Consider the following 18,371-nt stretch of genomic DNA (forward strand, 5'->3'; position numbering starts at 1 on the left):
AGAGGATTGATAGCTATCTTATGAAGCTAGGATTTACAATGAGCTATGCTAACCCAAACCTATACTTTAAGGTTGAAAAGGACATGCCACTTATTTTGGTCTTGTATGTCGATGATTTATCTCTGACTGGTGCAGAGCCTCTCATCTATCAATGTAAGAGGGAGTTGAATTCCGAATTCGAGATGAAGGACCTAAGACCGATGCATTACTTCTTAGGCTTGGAGGTCTAGCAAAAGACAGGTGAGATTTTCATTTCTCAAGGGAAATACGTTGTGAAGTTAGAAAGATGCGGTATGGTGGATCGCACGACTGTGTCTACTCCGATGGAACTAAATTTCAAGAAGCTATGCGCAAGTGTTGCTGGTCCCAAATTGGCAAATCCTTTTGAATATAGACAACTTGTGGGGGCCCTGATGTTCTTAGTGAACCCCCGACCGGACATATGCTTCGCTGTAAATACTTTGAGTCAATTTATGGTTGAGTGTCATCATGTACATTGGGTTACTGTAAAGAATCTTCTAAGATATCTTCCTGGCACCATCAATTATGGATTGAGATTTACTACCGAAAATTTGATGCTACATGGATACTCTGATGTTGATTGGGTTGGCAGTGTGGTGGATAGAAAAAACACATTTGGATATTGTTTTTCTTTGGGATCCACTGCAATTTCATGGATGAGCCAAAAACAAAAATCTGTTGCACTAAGCACCACAAACGCTGAATATATTGCAGCTAGTATGGCCTGTTGTGAAGCTATTTGGTTGAGGAAGCTCTTTAATGAGTTATTTGAGCATGTGCTGGATACCATCGTCATTTATTGTGACAACCAAAGTGGGATTCACCTTTCAGAGAATCCCGTGTTACACAACAGATGCAATCATATTGATATTAGGTACCACTTTATTCGAGATACGGTACAACAGGGAGCAATAAGGCTCCAACACATCAGGATTGATGAACAGGTTGCTGACATCTTCACAAAGCCCTTGGGGAAGGCCAAGTTCTTAGCCTTTTGAGAGAGACTTGGAGTTATGGAAAGACCCTCCCATGAGGGTCCCGTTTGAGTTGGACATTGAGCTTTGGGAGCTCTTGGGGGGCCTGTGGTACTTCTTGGAGGTATATGAGCATAAGGTGAGTGGTTCACCTTCCCCTATGGACAATATACCCCAGCTGATTTAGCATAGGGTGAGTGGTTCACCTTCCCCTATGGTTGCTGACATATGCATAGGATGAGTGGTTCACCTTCTCCTATGGCATATGAGCAGCATGAGTGGTTCACGTTCTCTTGTGGATGCCCCAACATACATCCTACCCTTGTAGTCTGGGACTCTTGGGAAGTACCTCTCATGTGGTTAGGGACCATAGTACTACAAATGGACACATCATGTACTGCCGTACTTCCTTTGTCTAGGATGCATGTTGTTCAACAACTTGATCGCCCAGGATCAAGTCCGATTGGGGTTCTACCTCGTTATGTGGACTGCTTCTTATTGTCTATATCAATCTAAAACAAAGACGAGACGAGATGTAAAGATAATACATGATGATCAAGATGGTATGATGATGGATGGATATTGGCAGGTGCAACTAGGGCCAAATTTCACTTTAGGCGGCTCATTGACCTAAGATGATGTTTGGACAAAATTCCTCTTTTCGAGAGGACCAAAATTGACCTTGGAAGCATTGAATTCAGTCAAGCAGAAATATGTTTTTGATATCAAGCCCACAAGTGCACATTTGGTCAAGGTTGGCTTGGGGTCAATTAGACAAATTGAACCCCCTCCATCACATATAAATAAAGGAGACCCTCAACCTCATTTGGCACATCAACAACAAACATCATTTCTTCTCTCTCCTTCATTGATTGGTTCATACAGATCTGAGGTAGCCTATTCTTCTTCACACATCCCAGGGCTTGGAGGCATCTTTGACTTTCTGCAGCATGACAGTCTGACTTTGGTTTGACCAAGTTTCTCTCCTTGATTTGACTTACTTTGACCAGCAAAGGTTCAATCTTGGAAGGATGAGTTGCTTGGCACAGAAATTGAGGAAATCTGGGAACTTTGACCAGTGTTGACTTCAGGGTTGATGGCTATTTGACCGCAGAAAATTACAACAGAATTTCTCTCCTTTGACCAAGTTTGACTAGGCTTTGGAGGACTGTTTTGGGTTGGCTTTAACCAGGCATTGGAGGCTGAGTTTGACTGAGTTTGACTGAGCTCAAGAGGAACTGTTTGACTGACTTTGACCGAGCTCAAGAGGAGCTGTTTGACTGCTGCGTTGAGCTGTTGATTTTTCAGAATTGCAGACTTTCATCAAGATCAGGTTTGACTTTGGATATTGGTTTGGATTCTTTACAAAAGTCAAGTCACATTGACTTGACTTTCATCATTGTACTCCATTGGATATTTTCTCTCTGCTGAACATTTGATATATGTTAATAAGAAGGATTGATTAAGGGTTTTCCCCCTCTTGGGGTTTTTCCCTGGCTTGAGCAAATATCTGTGTTCGCTTGTCTTGACTTGTCATCTGCATTTTTATTGTTTATGTTCTATCTACAGTTACTGTCAATATGAATTAATGGTTTATGTGATTGCTATTGGAAATTAAAGTGGAATTGTCATTGGGCTAATAAAAAGACATTGAAGTAATTGTTGCAAGCATAAAACCAATGTTACTTGGGAGCGGGAGCGATATTTTCAGAAGCTCCCGGTTTGGGAGTGAATCCCGTAGCGTTTTTTTAAAAATATATATATATATATATATATATATTTTATATTTTTTAATTTTTAATTTTTGATACATATATGTCAACAAAAACATGTAGAATGATGAATTAGATATAAAAAACATAAAAAAACATAGATTGATCATTGAACCATATCACATCAATCATCTAGAAGTTATAATCTTCATCAACCATGTCCACAAGTTAGTAACATACATATTACAACTACAACATATTGAGTCTTGTGAATCATGATTCATCAAATTCAATCTTAAAGTTTCAACTTCAAGCTTTCAAAATTGAAAATTCAATATATAACATTTATCATCATTGATCACCAAAGTTGTACTTGTAAGCTAAGTTTAACCATTACAAGAAATAATATCTTAGATATTTCTAACTATTAACATGAAATGAAATGTTATAAAATGAATTATGAATAATGAAATGAAATGAAACAACTTTAGTCTTTCACGAAGCATCATATTCATAATTCACAATCATTACCAATGAGTTATAATTGCCAACTTCAAACTTCAAACTTTCATTGTCACAATCATATATTGTTTACAAAAAATATCATTATGATATGAAAGAGTCAAGGACTCAAGGCTCAACAGTGATGAAAACTAATAGAAACTAGAAAAGACAAGTAAACTGTAAATCTACATGTGGCCCTTGCCACGAGAGTCTCCTGTATGACCAGGTCGTGGTGGTCTTCTAGGAGTCTCCGCATAGATCGATGACCAGAACTAGAAGGCACATGCCCTCCACGTGAGGGTGTAGATGGAGGTGGCGACAACAAAGGAACAAGACTCGGAACTCGAGCACTGCTACTGGATGGAGGTGGCATGGTTGCTGCAACTGCTTCATCTTCATCCCTTATAAGTTCCTCTTCCAGTTCTTCAAGATGTATAGTGCCATCCTCCAAATTGTCATCCTCTGGGTGGTTGTCCCAAATTTTATATGTGGGATCCGCATAAGCCCGATCAAAGTAATGACTCAACAACCTCAAGTTGTAGTGCACATAAACCAAGCTTTCTGCCCGATTTTCATTGAGTCTGTTTCTTTTCACATTATGTATGAAGCTGTAGGTGCTCCAACACCTCTCTGCAGAAGAAGTATTTACAACCTGTGATAGAACTTTTTTTGCCAATTTTGGCAAAAGTCCCTGGCCGCCATATGTTTCCCACCATGTGAGAGAATCAAATCTGTCTCTGTCTTCCATTACATGGAAGTTACCAAACAAACCAGTGCCACTGAAGTATCTGCCTATTTCAAGGTGCACAACTGCACATTCCTCCTTCTCAGGTATCAACTTTTCTAATGCTTCCAAATATCCTCTAGTTACCTCTGCATCTAAATGGGGTTTGGTCCTATTCCCACCCCCTGGTGTAGGTTGGCCCAATCAAGATGTAGAGTAGTATTTTGGCGTAAGGATATACGCCAAGCAATGTAGTGGAAGATTAAGTTTATTCCATCGTACACACACACAATCGTGAATCAGTTTGTACAAGTCGGGATCTTTGTTATGAACAGTATCTTTTATTTGCCCCAACATGGTATCCATCTACTCATACACCTCGCCAATCACTAGTTTATCTGTATCTGCAAACCAAATCATGCGATAAATGGGCTTGGTGAAATCCAATACTTGCCTCACACTTGACCAAAACATACCATCAAGAGCGGCCTCCTCCACCAGTTCAAAACCTTGCCTGTCAGCTGCATTTGTAGCCCTTTCCTTTAATACCTGCCAATGTGGACTTGATACAACCAATGACTCTCTTACCTTCAAAAGGTGCCTAAAGGTGAGGTAATAGCTACCAAATCTGGTCTTCGCAATCTTCAACAACTCCAATCTTGAGTGACTGCGGAAAAGGCCATGGGTATTGCTATGATTTGTAATAAATTTTATCATTTGTTTGCCTTTCTTGTACAAATCACCAATCCATTTGTATTGTGCATTTTTGTTCTTGACAACATCATGCATCAGAAGGTTCAATGTGTGAACCAAACACCCAGACCAAAGTATGTTGGGGTATTTATCCTCAATAATTTCTCCCGCTGCCTTACAATTAGGAGCATAATAAGCGATGACTTGGATGACATTGTATGGCCCAATACAGTCAATTGTTTCAAGTAATGCTTCTGCAATGTTGATGGCGGTCTTGAACTTGTCTGAGTAATCATATGCATTTAGAATGATGGCACCACTAACAGACATAGCAAGAACACTTATCAGTGGCTTGCCTTTTACATTTGTCCATCCATCAGATACAATGGACACCCCATGCTCAGTCCAAGAACTTGTTATTCTATTCAAAGAATGTGATATTTTTGCTTTTTCATGATCAAGTCCAACGGTTCTTGCCTTGTCATACCCAGGGCTCTTGTATCCTTTAGGGGCATCATTTATGGCAGAAACCATTTCGTGCCAATAAGGTGAGCGAAGACCATTGAATGGTATCCCACATGCATAGAGAAACCTGTAAACTTTTGAATCCACATCATTCCTACACCCCTCATCAAGGAAATCTGATATGGTTCTACGCCTTAAAGCTGGTGACCCTGTGCCTCCATATCCACTGCCTTGGGAGGATGCTGAAGGAGTTCTTTGTGCTTGTGATTGTGAACTTGGTTCAAAGAAAACCCTTGATTTTTTAGATTTGTATTGGGCTTCCTCCTCTTCCCTTATGTATTTGGCTCTATCTGCTGCTGACACAGCTGCACAAGTTTTGATTCCTATTTGTTTATCTCCATCCCATGGCCTTTTCCCACAGAGGTGTTTTCTGGCACGGGTGTATGAACCTGTGTAATTATTGTTGCAATGGGGGCAATGAAATTTAGTGGTTCCACCCCCTTTCCCTGCTTCAGGCCTGTTAACATATTTCCACAATGGGGTTTGGTCTTGTTTAGTTTTTTGAGAGTCATGTTCACCCTCCTCCAGCTCCTCATCGGGGTTTTCATCAAATCCACTTTCTCCAGCTTCTTCATCCCCCTCTTCATTTTGGCCCCTCTGTTTCCTACTCTCCAGCACCATAATAACCAGAAAAGGGACCAAGAAGAGGAATGCCAAGAAATATAGCCAGGTCTATGATGTTTGATATTTGTAGGCTTTTGAATCTGCAAAATTTAATGGGAATGGGAATGGGAATAGGAATGAGAAAATTAATTTAATTTATTTAGATTAATTAATTTAATTTATTTAGATTCATGATTTTTTTACTAAATAAACTAAACTAAACTAACTAAACTAACTAAACTAAACTAAATTACTAAATTACTACCTAACTAAGGTTTAAAATACTAAATTACTAAGTTACTAACTTCCTTGCAGGCTTGCTCCTTGCTCCTCGGCGCTTGCTCCTCGCTTCTCTTCGCTCCTTTGCTCTCCTCAGCTCATTGAAGTCACAATGAAATATTTTTTGCCCCCCAAGCCCTTTTAAAACATTTTTTTTTTCTCTATTGTTTTCTTAATTTTTTTTTTTTTTTTTGGCATCCGTGGAATTTTTTCACACGAATCGCTCCCGGCGTCGCGCGCTTTGCTCCCGGATCGAAAATTAAAAGCTTGGGAGCGATCACGCCTGAGCTTTAATTTTTGCTTCGGGAGCGACGCTCCCGAACTCGCTCCCGATGATCGCTCCCTGATCGCTCTCGAGCTTTAATTTTTGCTCCGGGAGCGACGCTCCCGATTTTGGTAGGGAGCAGAAATTTTTTTATCGGGAGCGTGCTCCCTGAATGGGAGCGATTTTGGGAGCGCACTCCCGACCCGCTCCCGAGCCACTTCCGTCTAGAGCCGCAGAGCGCGGATTGGGAGCAGGTTCGGGGGGGGGGGGAGCGCTCCCCCGCAACTCTGCATAAAACATACCATTGTTATCTAAAATGAACATCTTTTGATTCCTTTAATCCTATGTTGCATGAATTTCTGGAACGTGGGAACGTTGGGAACTTGGGTACGGGTGTCCGGAATGGCTAGAGGTTTCCTCAAAGTTTATAGGAAATGGCTAATCGGGAGCGGTAATATTATATAATAAAAAAATTAAAATATAATAATAATAAATATTTTTTTAATTATATGATTCATATAATAATCAAAATTAATATTGATTCAAAATATTCAAATATTAAAATCAATTTAAATATATAAATAATAAATATCTAATCTCTCTTATATATAAATATTAAATATATTCTCTGCGTGTCTCTTCTCTCTGAGTCTCTCCCATATATATATATATATAATGTCAAGTTCATTATCAGTTCTTTGACATGTTTTTCTAGTTATTCTTTTGAGAAAAAACAACTCTAATGTTTAAGCATTGACTGCCACATACAATATGCACACACAATCTTCTGCTATATATACATAAACAGCAAAAGAAATACTCATCAGCATGACATCCCAGATATCGCCGTTACGTCGAGGTGCCACACGCTTCCTTAACCCATAAAGAGATTGCTTCAATTTCTTAATTAAGAATATCGGTGTTAAGGATGTCTTTGGCCTTTCTTCCTGCGAAGGTTTCAACATAGGCTCATGTTTTGTGGGTAGTTCAGCATATTTCTCTATAGGCTTTGTATTCCCCAACCCCAGGGAAAGCTGGAACTCCAAAAAAAAAGAGTCTTCAAAGCTCCTGGAACTTTCCCCAACGCCAATTGAAGCTCCCGCTGAAAAGGTAATGTTCCCATACAGTTCCAAAGCTCCCGGGAACACCGGAACCATTGGAATGGGTTTCCCACCTTTCGGCAGCGGTTCCAGTGTAACAGAGCTTTAATCGAAGCTTAATCACCTCAAACAACAGTCCATTGCCTGTGAAAAGAGGGTATCACTACATCAGTATGGCATGCTCTGTTTCTTCTTTTTCTAGACATCGATCCACTCTTTTTCTCCTTCAGCAAATATTGTGTACAGATAGATTTCAAGGTGTACACCCCGTGCATCAGCAAAAAATGGCTACTGTGTACATCCTGTATGGTCTGCTGGTATCTTGTTGGTATCTTTAGCATTCTGTTATTCTCCTTGAATGCTCGCTGCCCTCTTCCACCTCTCTGGGTCTCTTCTCATATGAAGTAGACCTCTCCTATATTGTCCTCTTTATGCCTTGAGAGAAATAACTAATCTCCCCAATCTCAGCTGCCACATATCTCAATCTTGAGATGTGTAGTTCAGATTAAATCTTAACTAAGACACCATGTTATAGAACTTCTAGAACATTTCATTTAGATGCCTAAGACTCAATTAATCTTCAAAACATTAGACTTTCACTTTTATTTTTATTTTTCAAGTGAAATTACAAGATGGAATTTGTAATCACTTTTTCAAGAAGATCTCTAATGAAATGTCTCAATTCACTTCCTGCACGTTCACAATGAACCTGTGCAAGAAGTTCCTGTTTGAGCTACATTTCTCAATGTCTTTTTGCAGCCACTGCATAATTTGCTGATAATCATCCTCATGTGGGAATCCTTGGTAACTTTTGTTTGGCAATTTAGTTGGGATTAGCAAGAAAAATAGCCACATATTGTTGCCTGCTCAAGTATTAAGTTCTTGATATGTCTGCTTTTTATGTTTGACTATCCGATGGAAAATTCTATGAAACTTTGCAGTTTTTGCCTCAACGTATAGGTTTTTTCCTATGTAGCGTTGAAGTAGCTAGAAGATAGTCACCATTCTTAGGATAGTTTCCAATTTTTTTTCTGAATAATTAGTTGTTGTCTGGCAACTCAGTTTGAATTAGTAAAGTAAGACATGTTGCCTAGTTTCAGCTGCTTTATCCTTCCATTTTTTAACTTTTATTATACCACTATGTATTAGAATTACCAGATACTGCATTGGTAGCCTCAAAGTAGTCCTTTAGGTCTGTTTATAGCAACAAGAAAACGTTTTTGTTCTTTAGATAACTTGAATTCAGGCAACTTGCATAAATTTGCTTTGTGGTTATCCAATTATTCCAGGGATTTTACAGGACTTATATTTCACGTCAACCTGAAGAAAATGAATGTTATTCTGGAAACGCTTATCGAGAATTATGAAATGATTGACGAACTTATTAATTTCTGATGGTGATGATTATAGGATCAAGGATTAGACATGATTGCAGAGGGCCTTGATACATTGAAGAACATGGCTCACGACATAAATGAGGTTTCTTTTCTGGATTTAATTATGTTTTGTGCTTAATTTTATTTCTCCATTTTTTCTGTATATATTATAAGATATTTTGCACGCTATTTATTTCAGGAACTGGATAGACAAGTGCCCTTGATTGATGAGATTGACACAAAGGTCGACCTTTTTCTCCACTACCTTTTGTATATAATGTGGAAATCATATTACTTTCAATGATTCTTTTCCTAATCTTAATGGTGTGTGGTTATAATTCAGGTGGATAAGGCAACATCAGACCTTAAGAACACAAATGTGAGATTGAAAGACACAGTTACTAAGGTAATCATGATATCTATCTTTTGCTTGTGTTTATTACCTGCTTTGAAGTTTGAACCATGATACAGAAAGAGGCTGAATTCTTCATTTAAAGTGGAGTTGCATGGGTTCTCCTCCTTATTGTCATTGCAAGTGCCTGCTAACCTGTATCCTGATGACCTCCTCCTCTAAATGAAAATTTCTGTACAGTCGCACCTGTAATTTAAAATGTTTTTTCCCTTGCTGCACATGGTCTTGTACACTTCCACAACTAAGGTATCCTTGTAACATGATTTAAAATAGTTTTTAATATAGCAAATCATTCTCCAAAGAGGATGGAAAATGAACCCTGTGTTAACTGGAGCTGGACATAGTAGCAGGATCCATATCTGCAGATGCCTTATGTACCGGAGTTGTTTTTGCAGTTCAAGCTTTCTGCTGCAACCAGTAGAGCTTGTCTCAATGAAAATAATTGTTGCTTCAGAATGCAGATAAAAATGGGAAAGAATAGAATGCTAAAACTTAGCTGTATTTTATGCAAGGTGGGTCTACTATTTTACTTTGTTCTGATTGATTTGTTGGAGGGTGCCTTACATTCTTCCCTTATTTTTGCTGCCTCTGGAATTCTCTGCTGGATTATTTGTGAGTCTGACACAGGACATGTAAACTGTGCAATTTTGATTTTGTTATAGATGAACTTTTACATAAATTAAAGTTACTAGGAAGACAATACAGGTTACTAGGAGTACATTAGAAGAGAATCCAAGAGACAAAGTATTAATTAGGTGAACTCTTATATTATTGTTGGGTAGATCAATGAAGGTGCCATTAACTTAGTTTTTCGCTGACGAGACTAATGTGAATCAGTAGTCAGGAAGAATTTAATATATTCTTCTTTCCTTAATAGTGTTGAGCTGATCATTATGAAAAAGTTTAATGCATAATGTTATTTCTGGTAAATCTTTTTTAGATCAGATAGTCGGCAGCATTGAAAAGAAGACTAGTAGAAATATGGAATATGCACACAAGTCTATTGCTGTTGTTTTATAGCATTTAATTTTACTGGGGTGATGCATTTCTAATACAGTGGAGGTGTTTGATGTTTTGTTGCAGTTGCGGTCCAGTCGCAATTTCTGTATTGATATCATTCTGCTTTGCATAATACTGGGGATTGCTGCTTACTTATACAAGTATGAATGCTCTTTCTGATCTTTTTTATTGATGGTTAATATTTATGCTTTATAGAAATTATCACTGTTATTATCTCTTTTATTTCCCTAAATTTTATTAGTGTATAGATAAATGTTGAATGATTGGATTTGTTTTGCATGTACCTTCAACCTGGCATCATCTTTCTTGCATAGACTTAGATTTTCGGATGCAATTATGCCATTTTATTGTGATTTTGGCCAGAGCAACCATAATGGGTTAATTTTCAAAAATTACCAGAAAATTGTTTGTGCCTATCCAAATAATGGGGTGAAAATTTCCCTGTCAATCTGGAAATATCTGTTTGTGCTTGGTACTGTGTAGGAGTATTATTCATTTTAGATGTGGAGTGTACAATACATTATTAGGGTTTGAACTGGGCACTATTATGATTGTTAGGGATAGAATCATTTGAATACTATGGATTAGAGATCTTAGATTGAAAAGCCAAATTTGATAAGAATAGGAAATATTGTAAGAATGTTTTAGCCATGACAGAAGCTGTGTGGAACTGTGGAACTCTCTCTCTCTCTCTCATAAGAGGATTGTACTCTTGGGAATGTGTTGCATATCTTTGCATGATGCATGGTTATGTTCTTTGCATGGCATATGGCTATATTTTTTGCATGGTGCATGGATATCTGTGTGCATTGTTTTACTGTGAAGGTTTAGAACTTCCAGGTATGAGGGAAGATACAATTCCCCTTCAATCTCTAATCCTTAGACATTAAGAATATGGAAAATATTATGAACAAGAGATGGAAAGTATTATGAAAAAGAGATAGCGGTTAGCACAGACCAGTTGGTTTGAGTGGTGTTTAGTCCCCACTAGGTCTCAGGTTCAAACCTCATGGGCAGGGGTTGAGGATGGAAGCCATTTTTGGGGGAATTAAACCATTCCAAGGGGCATCCAAGCTCTCCCATAATCCTGGTGATAGCATTCCACTGTGGGTAGATCGTTCTTCCATACAATAGACTGGCTAGACCTGGCCTAGGCTCAGCTTAGTTACAGGAAAAAAAAGAAAAAAAAGAAGAAGATAAGAACAGAAAGAAAAAAGGAAAGAAAAAGAAATCATCATTACTCTTAGTTATATAATACACTAGTTTCAAATTTCAAGATTCTCACATATCCAGGAACAGTACTGCAACTTTGCTATGATATCTTCTTCAGCTTCCCAGAACCACAACCATTGCTTTGATACCATGTGAGGAATTTTTTTTTCTAGTTCAGCCCCACCGTTATGTTCACTCTGACATACCAACCTCGAAATTTTATAGCTCAGGATTGGGTCATGAGAATGTGTTGCCGCTGCAGATCACAGTCAACTTCTGCGGATTTAATCAGCTCTGCCTTGCTGATCATACAACCTTCTCCGATATCTCAGCGTGTTCTAAGTCACATGGTTCTGTGTTTGAGTTCAACAACAATGAAATTTGACATAAATTCATTTGACAATCAAATTCATCATACAATTTTTTTTTGAATGGAATGTATTAATCTCTCTCTCTCTCTCTCTCTATATATATATATATAAGTTTCCAGGATTCGGATACAGATTCAGATGCGGACCCGGATCCAGATTCTCTAGATTTTTTAAAATCCAAGATCCGAATATGACAAGAATACATCAAGTACAAAAAATATAATAACATTTTTTTTTAAATTTTAGAAAACACTTTCATAGCTCAAAAATCAAATCCATTTATTAATCACAACATTTAGAACTGAAACCATTAGATATATTATGATATTAAGGCTGAAACACTGAAATGATGCATCCTCCTTCATTAAAAAAGGATAATATCATGAACGGTAATAGTAAGTACAAAAATGAGTGTCTCATCCATGATCACTTTGTTAATATCATAATGTGCAGTAGGTTTAACTACATATCCTCAAATGGATCTACATTCTATTATGCATATTGCAACTCTACATCATGAATAGATGATAGGGGTCCTGGAATGTGGGAAGTTGCTTCAGTAAGATGAACTGGTGGTGGAACAATATCCTTAAGTAGGTTGAAGTGAGTCATGGAATTTAGTGTCAAGTTCAAGTAAGAGATCTCAAATCCACATCCCACATCCTTCTCGAACATTTTTTATACTCTGGTTCAACATGTGATAGATCATAGAAGATGGAGGTTGGAATGAACATACACAAGATCCTTAGCCTTTGCCGCTCCCAACCTGTTTTTCTTCATTGAATGGATGAAGCCATATGTACTTCAATTCCTCTCAATTGATGAGGAACTAGCAACCTGTGATAACAACATGGTGGCTAGAGTCAAAAGATGAATGCTATTGCCACCATGGAAGCCCTACCAAGTAATAGGATTGATATTCCCTCAATCATCCATAACTACTGGATCTGAAAATCTACCAGTAGATTGTACAAATCCTCCAAATTCTTGACGCACTTCCATCGCAACTCCCACATCTCTATACATTTTCCTCAAAGCTGTCTTGTATCCTTTTACCACTTCGGAATCCTTGTTTGCCGCTGTTCTACTAGGTAAAGACATAATTTTGGAATGATAATATTTGGGGTGCAATGCATATGCCAAAAGGTGTAATGGTGTGGTCATTTTTTTCCAACTTTCGGTAACTATGTCCTTCACTAAATAATAAAATGTTTCAAAAGGGTCATTTTCACTTGCCTTGATAATTTCCCTTATCCTCAATGTTTTCATAAACTTCCCCCAAGCAAGGTGTATCTGTGTCAAATGTCTCAATCAAGGTCAAGATTGGTTCAGTGAACCCTAGAAGGTATTGGACCTTGTCCCACCATGCATCATCAAGAATGATGGACTTGATTTTTTGCCTTCTATTAGAAGTGGAAGTCCTTCATGATTCCTAAAGAGGGTCAATGTACATTGCTTATAATGCTTGTCTCACCTTCACAAGGCTCTTTATGACAAGAGCGTGGGAGACAAAACGGGTTTCGGCAACTCACAAGTTTCAAAAAGTCAAATCTCAAATGAGAAATCATATATAAATTTGTAATTAAAATTAAGAATTTCCAAATTCCAATACTGTTATGTCCCTATACTACTAGTGTAACCCCTTATTATTATTAGTGCAACCCCCTTATTATATTGTTGTGCCCATGTAGTACCCATATTGTTATTATTGTGCCCCATAGAATCCCACTGTTGTTATTGTTGTGCCCTTACATTATTATTGTTATGTTGGCTCTGATTATATTATGACCCTTTAGACTCCTATATAAAGAAATGAGGTCTTGTCATTTGTATCATCCAAGAATTGTTCATTTGTGTAATATAAAGGAGGTTTCCCCCTCAGAGAGGCTTATTTCTAAGGCGTCGATCTATCTTTTCTATCTTTTTGTGAGTTGGTTTATAACATTTGGTATCAGAGCTTTGGATTTTAGGGTTTCACTGCTCCAAATAGGTCATCGTGGAATTTTTGCTATAACTTTTTTTCTGCGACGTTTCAGAAGCTAACAAAAGAAAACCATTTGAGACGAAATCTCGCTGAACCTCGGGTCCGAATTTCACATCTTGTCTCGCTATATTTTTGGAGATATGATCTAAGGAAGTTAGGGTTTTTGCAAGCTCCGGAATTTCATCTAAAACATGTCATCATGGAATTTTCGCTATAACTCTTTTGCTATGAAGTTTTAGAAGCTAAAAAAAAACCCATTTGAGAAGAAATCGGTCTGAACCGCAGTTACAAATTTCAGATCTTTTGTCGCTATATTTTCGGATATATGATCTGAGGAAGTTAGGGTTTTTGCAGACTCTCAAATTACATCCTAAACATCTGACCTAGGGAAAATTGTCATAACTTTCTCTCTGAGCATCAGATTGAAATTGCGTAAGAAGTTATAGAAAGAGGACGGACTGTATTTTGTTTGGGTATAATTTTCAGAACCTAAGGTTGAAATAGTGACACGTGGCACATCGTACAAGTTCACTCTACTAAACTAGTCTATAATTAGGTCATCGTGGGAGATTGGGAATAAATATTTCTTCGGGAATCCAATTGCGATCAGACTTACGGAGTTAGAAAGAGGACTTAGAGGGCTATTACAGACCGAAATTTCAGAATTTAAAGATCTACATGGTGTACCACTGTTACAAAAGGTACGTATTGCATCTAATTATTTAGAACCGAATCAATTTTTATGGTATAAAGGGTTTTGTTCTCGTAAACCACTTGTCACCTGGTCAATTTTCACAGAGGAAATGATAGCACATTATGAGGATACAAAGAGCAACACCGTCTTTAGCCAATTGATAAATCTAAAAAAAGAGGGTTCAATGGCAGAGCACATTGAGGACTTTCAAAAATTGAATATTGTTAAATTATGGTATGTTCTATGCTTACAGCAGTTTACTTATTTTTCTTTTTATTAGCTACACATTAGTAATCACATATACATTAATTAAAGTGCAGATAGAACATTAAATGATCAATAGAAAACAAGCCAAGACAAGAGACACAAGATGTGGCGGCTAGCCAGGGACAAACCCCAATGTGGGGAAACCCTTTGATCAAATCTTCTTTTATCTTAAATAGTTCAACAGAGAGAAATAGTACAAAATCTGAATTCTGTAATTTTATATCAGCAGCAGCAACAAACCCTAGATCAGCAAAGTCAAACTTGGTCAAACTAGCTGAAATTGACCTCTAAAGTACTTGGTCAATTTTTGGTCAACTTGTCCTCGAACAGCCTGAAGAGACAACCCTTGAACAACCCCAAAAGTTTAGTGAATTTGCAGATTTCCGAAGTCAATTGTAGCCCTAAACTAGGGTAGTCAATCCTGGTCAAACCAGAGGTCAGATCACCTCGATTTTCATGCCAAAAATTGCGGCCTGCTTAGGAGAGGCAACCACACCCAATCCACACTTCTGGAAGGTCAACCCTTGGTCAATGTTGGTCAAAGAGATGACCTGCTGCCTTAGTGTCCTCCTTTCTACGTCTTCCTTGCCCTATGCCGTCTTCCTTTCAGCCACACGTGAGAGAGAGAGAGGCTCCTTTTATGCGTAGGAGAGAGAGAGAGAGAAGAAGAGTGAATTGAATTGTCCATATGAGGAGAATGCTCCTTGTATTTATATGCAAACGTTGAGGTTGAATAGACATGACTATTGGGCTTCTAAGCCTACATAAGTTTGCTGGCTAACCTTGACAATTTGTCCATAATCAAAATAAATTCATATCTCCATAAATACTTATCGGAATCAAATGATCTTTAGATCAATCCTACAGCTCTCGATGAGAGGAATCTAGGAAAAATATCAGAAGCCATAAATAAGGTGATCCACATGGAGTTTGGCCCTAGTTGCCCATTTTAACACTCCCTCTCAACTAGGGAGAACTTCATCTGCAATCCATCAGGCCGTCGCTGCTATCCATCCATCAAATGCACTGTCTTGTATAGCTTGATCCCACTCTGCTCTGCTTTGCTCTGCTCTGCTCGAACTATGAAGAAGAAGAAATGATCGAGGATGTATCATACCATCCTCCACTGACCTGAAGTCAGTCTCAGAGTGTGTACCACTCTCACTGATCCCAGATCAGTATCATTGATCCCAAATCAATGGAGGTCATCCTAGCATAGGGAGTACAGTAGATACAATGATGCGTCCATCGATAGTACTACTATGGTCCCTATCCTCATTTCCTTGCTCATTGCTAAGATGAAAGGTACTTCCCATGAGTCCCAGACTGCATGGGTAGGATGCCTCGACAGGAGAACTAATCATCCAGTCCATAGGAGAACGAATCATCCTGTCTAGTGGATGCCACAGAGAACTAATCATCCTGGCCTACAGGAGAAATAATCATCCTGTTCCACAGTCGCCATGGAGAACGAATCATCCTGGTCCACAGGAGAACTAATCATCCTGTTCCACAGTCGCCACGGGGTGTCACAGGGGAAGGTTGAACCTTTACTCTATACATAGTGCACCACCAGGGGATGGTGAGTTGCCCTGTGGTCACATGTCGCTCCAAGAAGTACCCCACCCCCCCTGGAACTCCCAGAGCTCAATACATCATACACGACCCTCTTAAGAGGGTCTCTGAATGACACCAAGTCGTTCTCGGAAAGTCAGGAATTTGACCTTTCTTAGGGGCTTTGTAAGATGTCGGTGACCTGTTCATCTGTATCGATATGTTGGAGCCTTATTGCTCCTCGCTGCACCATATCTCGAATATAGTGGTACCTGATATCAATATGCTTGGAGCAATCATGAAATACGGGATTCTCTGATAAATGGATCCCGCTCTGGTTGTCACACAGGATCACAGTGGTATCCAATGTAAATCCAAATAGCTCACTAAAGAGTTTTCGCAACCAGACTGCCTTACAGGAGGCCATGCTAGCAACATTGTACTCTGCCTCGGTGGTGCTCAAAGCCACCGACTTCTGCTTCTTACTCATCCAGGATATCGAGGTAGATCCCAAAGAGAAACAACACCCGGAAGTGCTTTTTCGATCCACCACACTGCCTGCCCAATCAGCATCAGTATACCCAAGTAGTCTCACATCTCCGGTAGTGTATCTCAACCCATGAGTGATTGTGCCACGAAGATATCTCAACATATTCTTGGCACCAATCCAATGTGAGTGGTGAGGCTCAACCATATCTTGACTCAATGTGTTGGTTGCAAAGCATATATTCGAATGGGAGTTCACCAAGAACATTAATGCTCCGATGAGTTGACGATACACGGTAGCATTTTGTAAAACATGTCCGGCAGCACTACCGCTTAACTTCTTGAAGTCATGCTCCATCATGGTAGTGACGGGCTTGCAGTCCACCATGCTGAATCTCTCCAATATCTTCACCACATATTTTCCTTGAGATAGGAAAATTTCCCCTGGTTTCTTCCAGACTTCTAGTCCTAGGAAATAGTGCATAAGTCCCAGGTTTTTCATCTCGAATTCATAAGTCTTAGGTCTTTCATTCATGAATGAGAGGGTCTGCACCTGTTAGAAAGAGGTCGTAAACATATAGCACCAGTATGAGAGGCTTGTCATCTATAACCTTAAAGTAAAGGTTAGGGTCGGCTTCACTCCTAGTGAATCCCAGCTTCATCAAGTAGCTATCGATCCTCTCATACCATGCTTGGGGTGCTTGCTGTAGCCCATAGAGAGCCTTCTTCAACCTGTACACATGAGATTCTCGATCATAAATCTCAAATCCTTCGGGTTGCTCCACATAGACCTCCTCTTTGATCGAACCATGTAAGAACGTAGTCTTGACATCCATTTGATGTAGGTTCCATCCTTGCGAAGCAGCAAGGGCTATGATTGAGCGGATGGTGGTCTATCGGGCAGCAGGTGCAAATATCTCGTCATAGTGTATACCTTCCTTCTGGGAGAAGCCACGAGCGACAAAACGAGCTTTATACTTTTCCGCACTTCCATCAACTGCATGCTTTATCTTGTAAAGCCATTTTGAAGTGACAACTGCTTTGTCCTGGGGTCTGGGGACCACATCCCAAACATCGTTTTTCATAATGGACTCATATTCCTCGGTCATAGCATCCTTCCATACTTGATGCTTGACGACATCTGTGAATGACGAAGTCTCATTTTGGATGATCGTGCTCATGATGGTCAGATATCCTTGATACTTGTTCGGCTTCTTACTTTCACGGAAGGTTCCTCGGGGTGCAATGTGTCCTTTAACATCATCAAGTGTCCCCCTAAGCCATGAAGGCCTCTTCCTAGAATAGAAAGGCTCTTGCAGAGGAGGATCAATAGGATCCATAGGTTCTTCCACATCGGGCATTGTCTCATCTTCCTTTTCCTTCGGTTCCCCGGTGTCAGCTTCTTTAGATCCCCTTAAAGTGGGACAACTTCCACAATTGTACGATTCTTTTTCCATACACGTACCTTGCCATCGTTGAAAGCCACCTTGTAGCCTTTGTCTTCCATTGCCGAAATGGACACCAGTGTCTTTTTGAGATCAGGTACATATAATACATCTTGTAAGTGAATGGTATTACCTTGATTCAATTGAAGA

The 18,371-nt window shown here is 39.1% G+C and overlaps 1 protein-coding gene across 2 annotated transcripts in view; it reads left to right on the top strand.

Moving 5' to 3' along the window:
• The window catches only part of LOC149237414 (syntaxin-71-like), a 91,742-nt gene that overhangs the window by 47,485 nt on the left and 25,886 nt on the right, over window positions 1–18,371 (top strand). Inside the window, exons 5-9 of one of the 2 annotated variants that reach the window (XM_089372648.1) lie at window positions 8,811–8,879; window positions 8,976–9,020; window positions 9,120–9,182; window positions 9,584–9,700; window positions 10,272–10,348. In XM_089372648.1, the coding sequence (XP_089228774.1) occupies window positions 8,811–8,879; window positions 8,976–9,020; window positions 9,120–9,182; window positions 9,584–9,700; window positions 10,272–10,348 (371 nt within the window). The remainder of the gene's footprint in view (window positions 1–8,810; window positions 8,880–8,975; window positions 9,021–9,119; window positions 9,183–9,583; window positions 9,701–10,271; window positions 10,349–18,371) is intronic. The other variant, XM_089372649.1, reaches the window with a different exon arrangement.

This window comes from Pinus tabuliformis, chromosome 8 (genome assembly GCF_031772625.1).
Source record: "Pinus tabuliformis cultivar Carrire ecotype Pingquan chromosome 8, CPIR1, whole genome shotgun sequence".
Taxonomy (NCBI): domain Eukaryota; kingdom Viridiplantae; phylum Streptophyta; class Pinopsida; order Pinales; family Pinaceae; genus Pinus; species Pinus tabuliformis.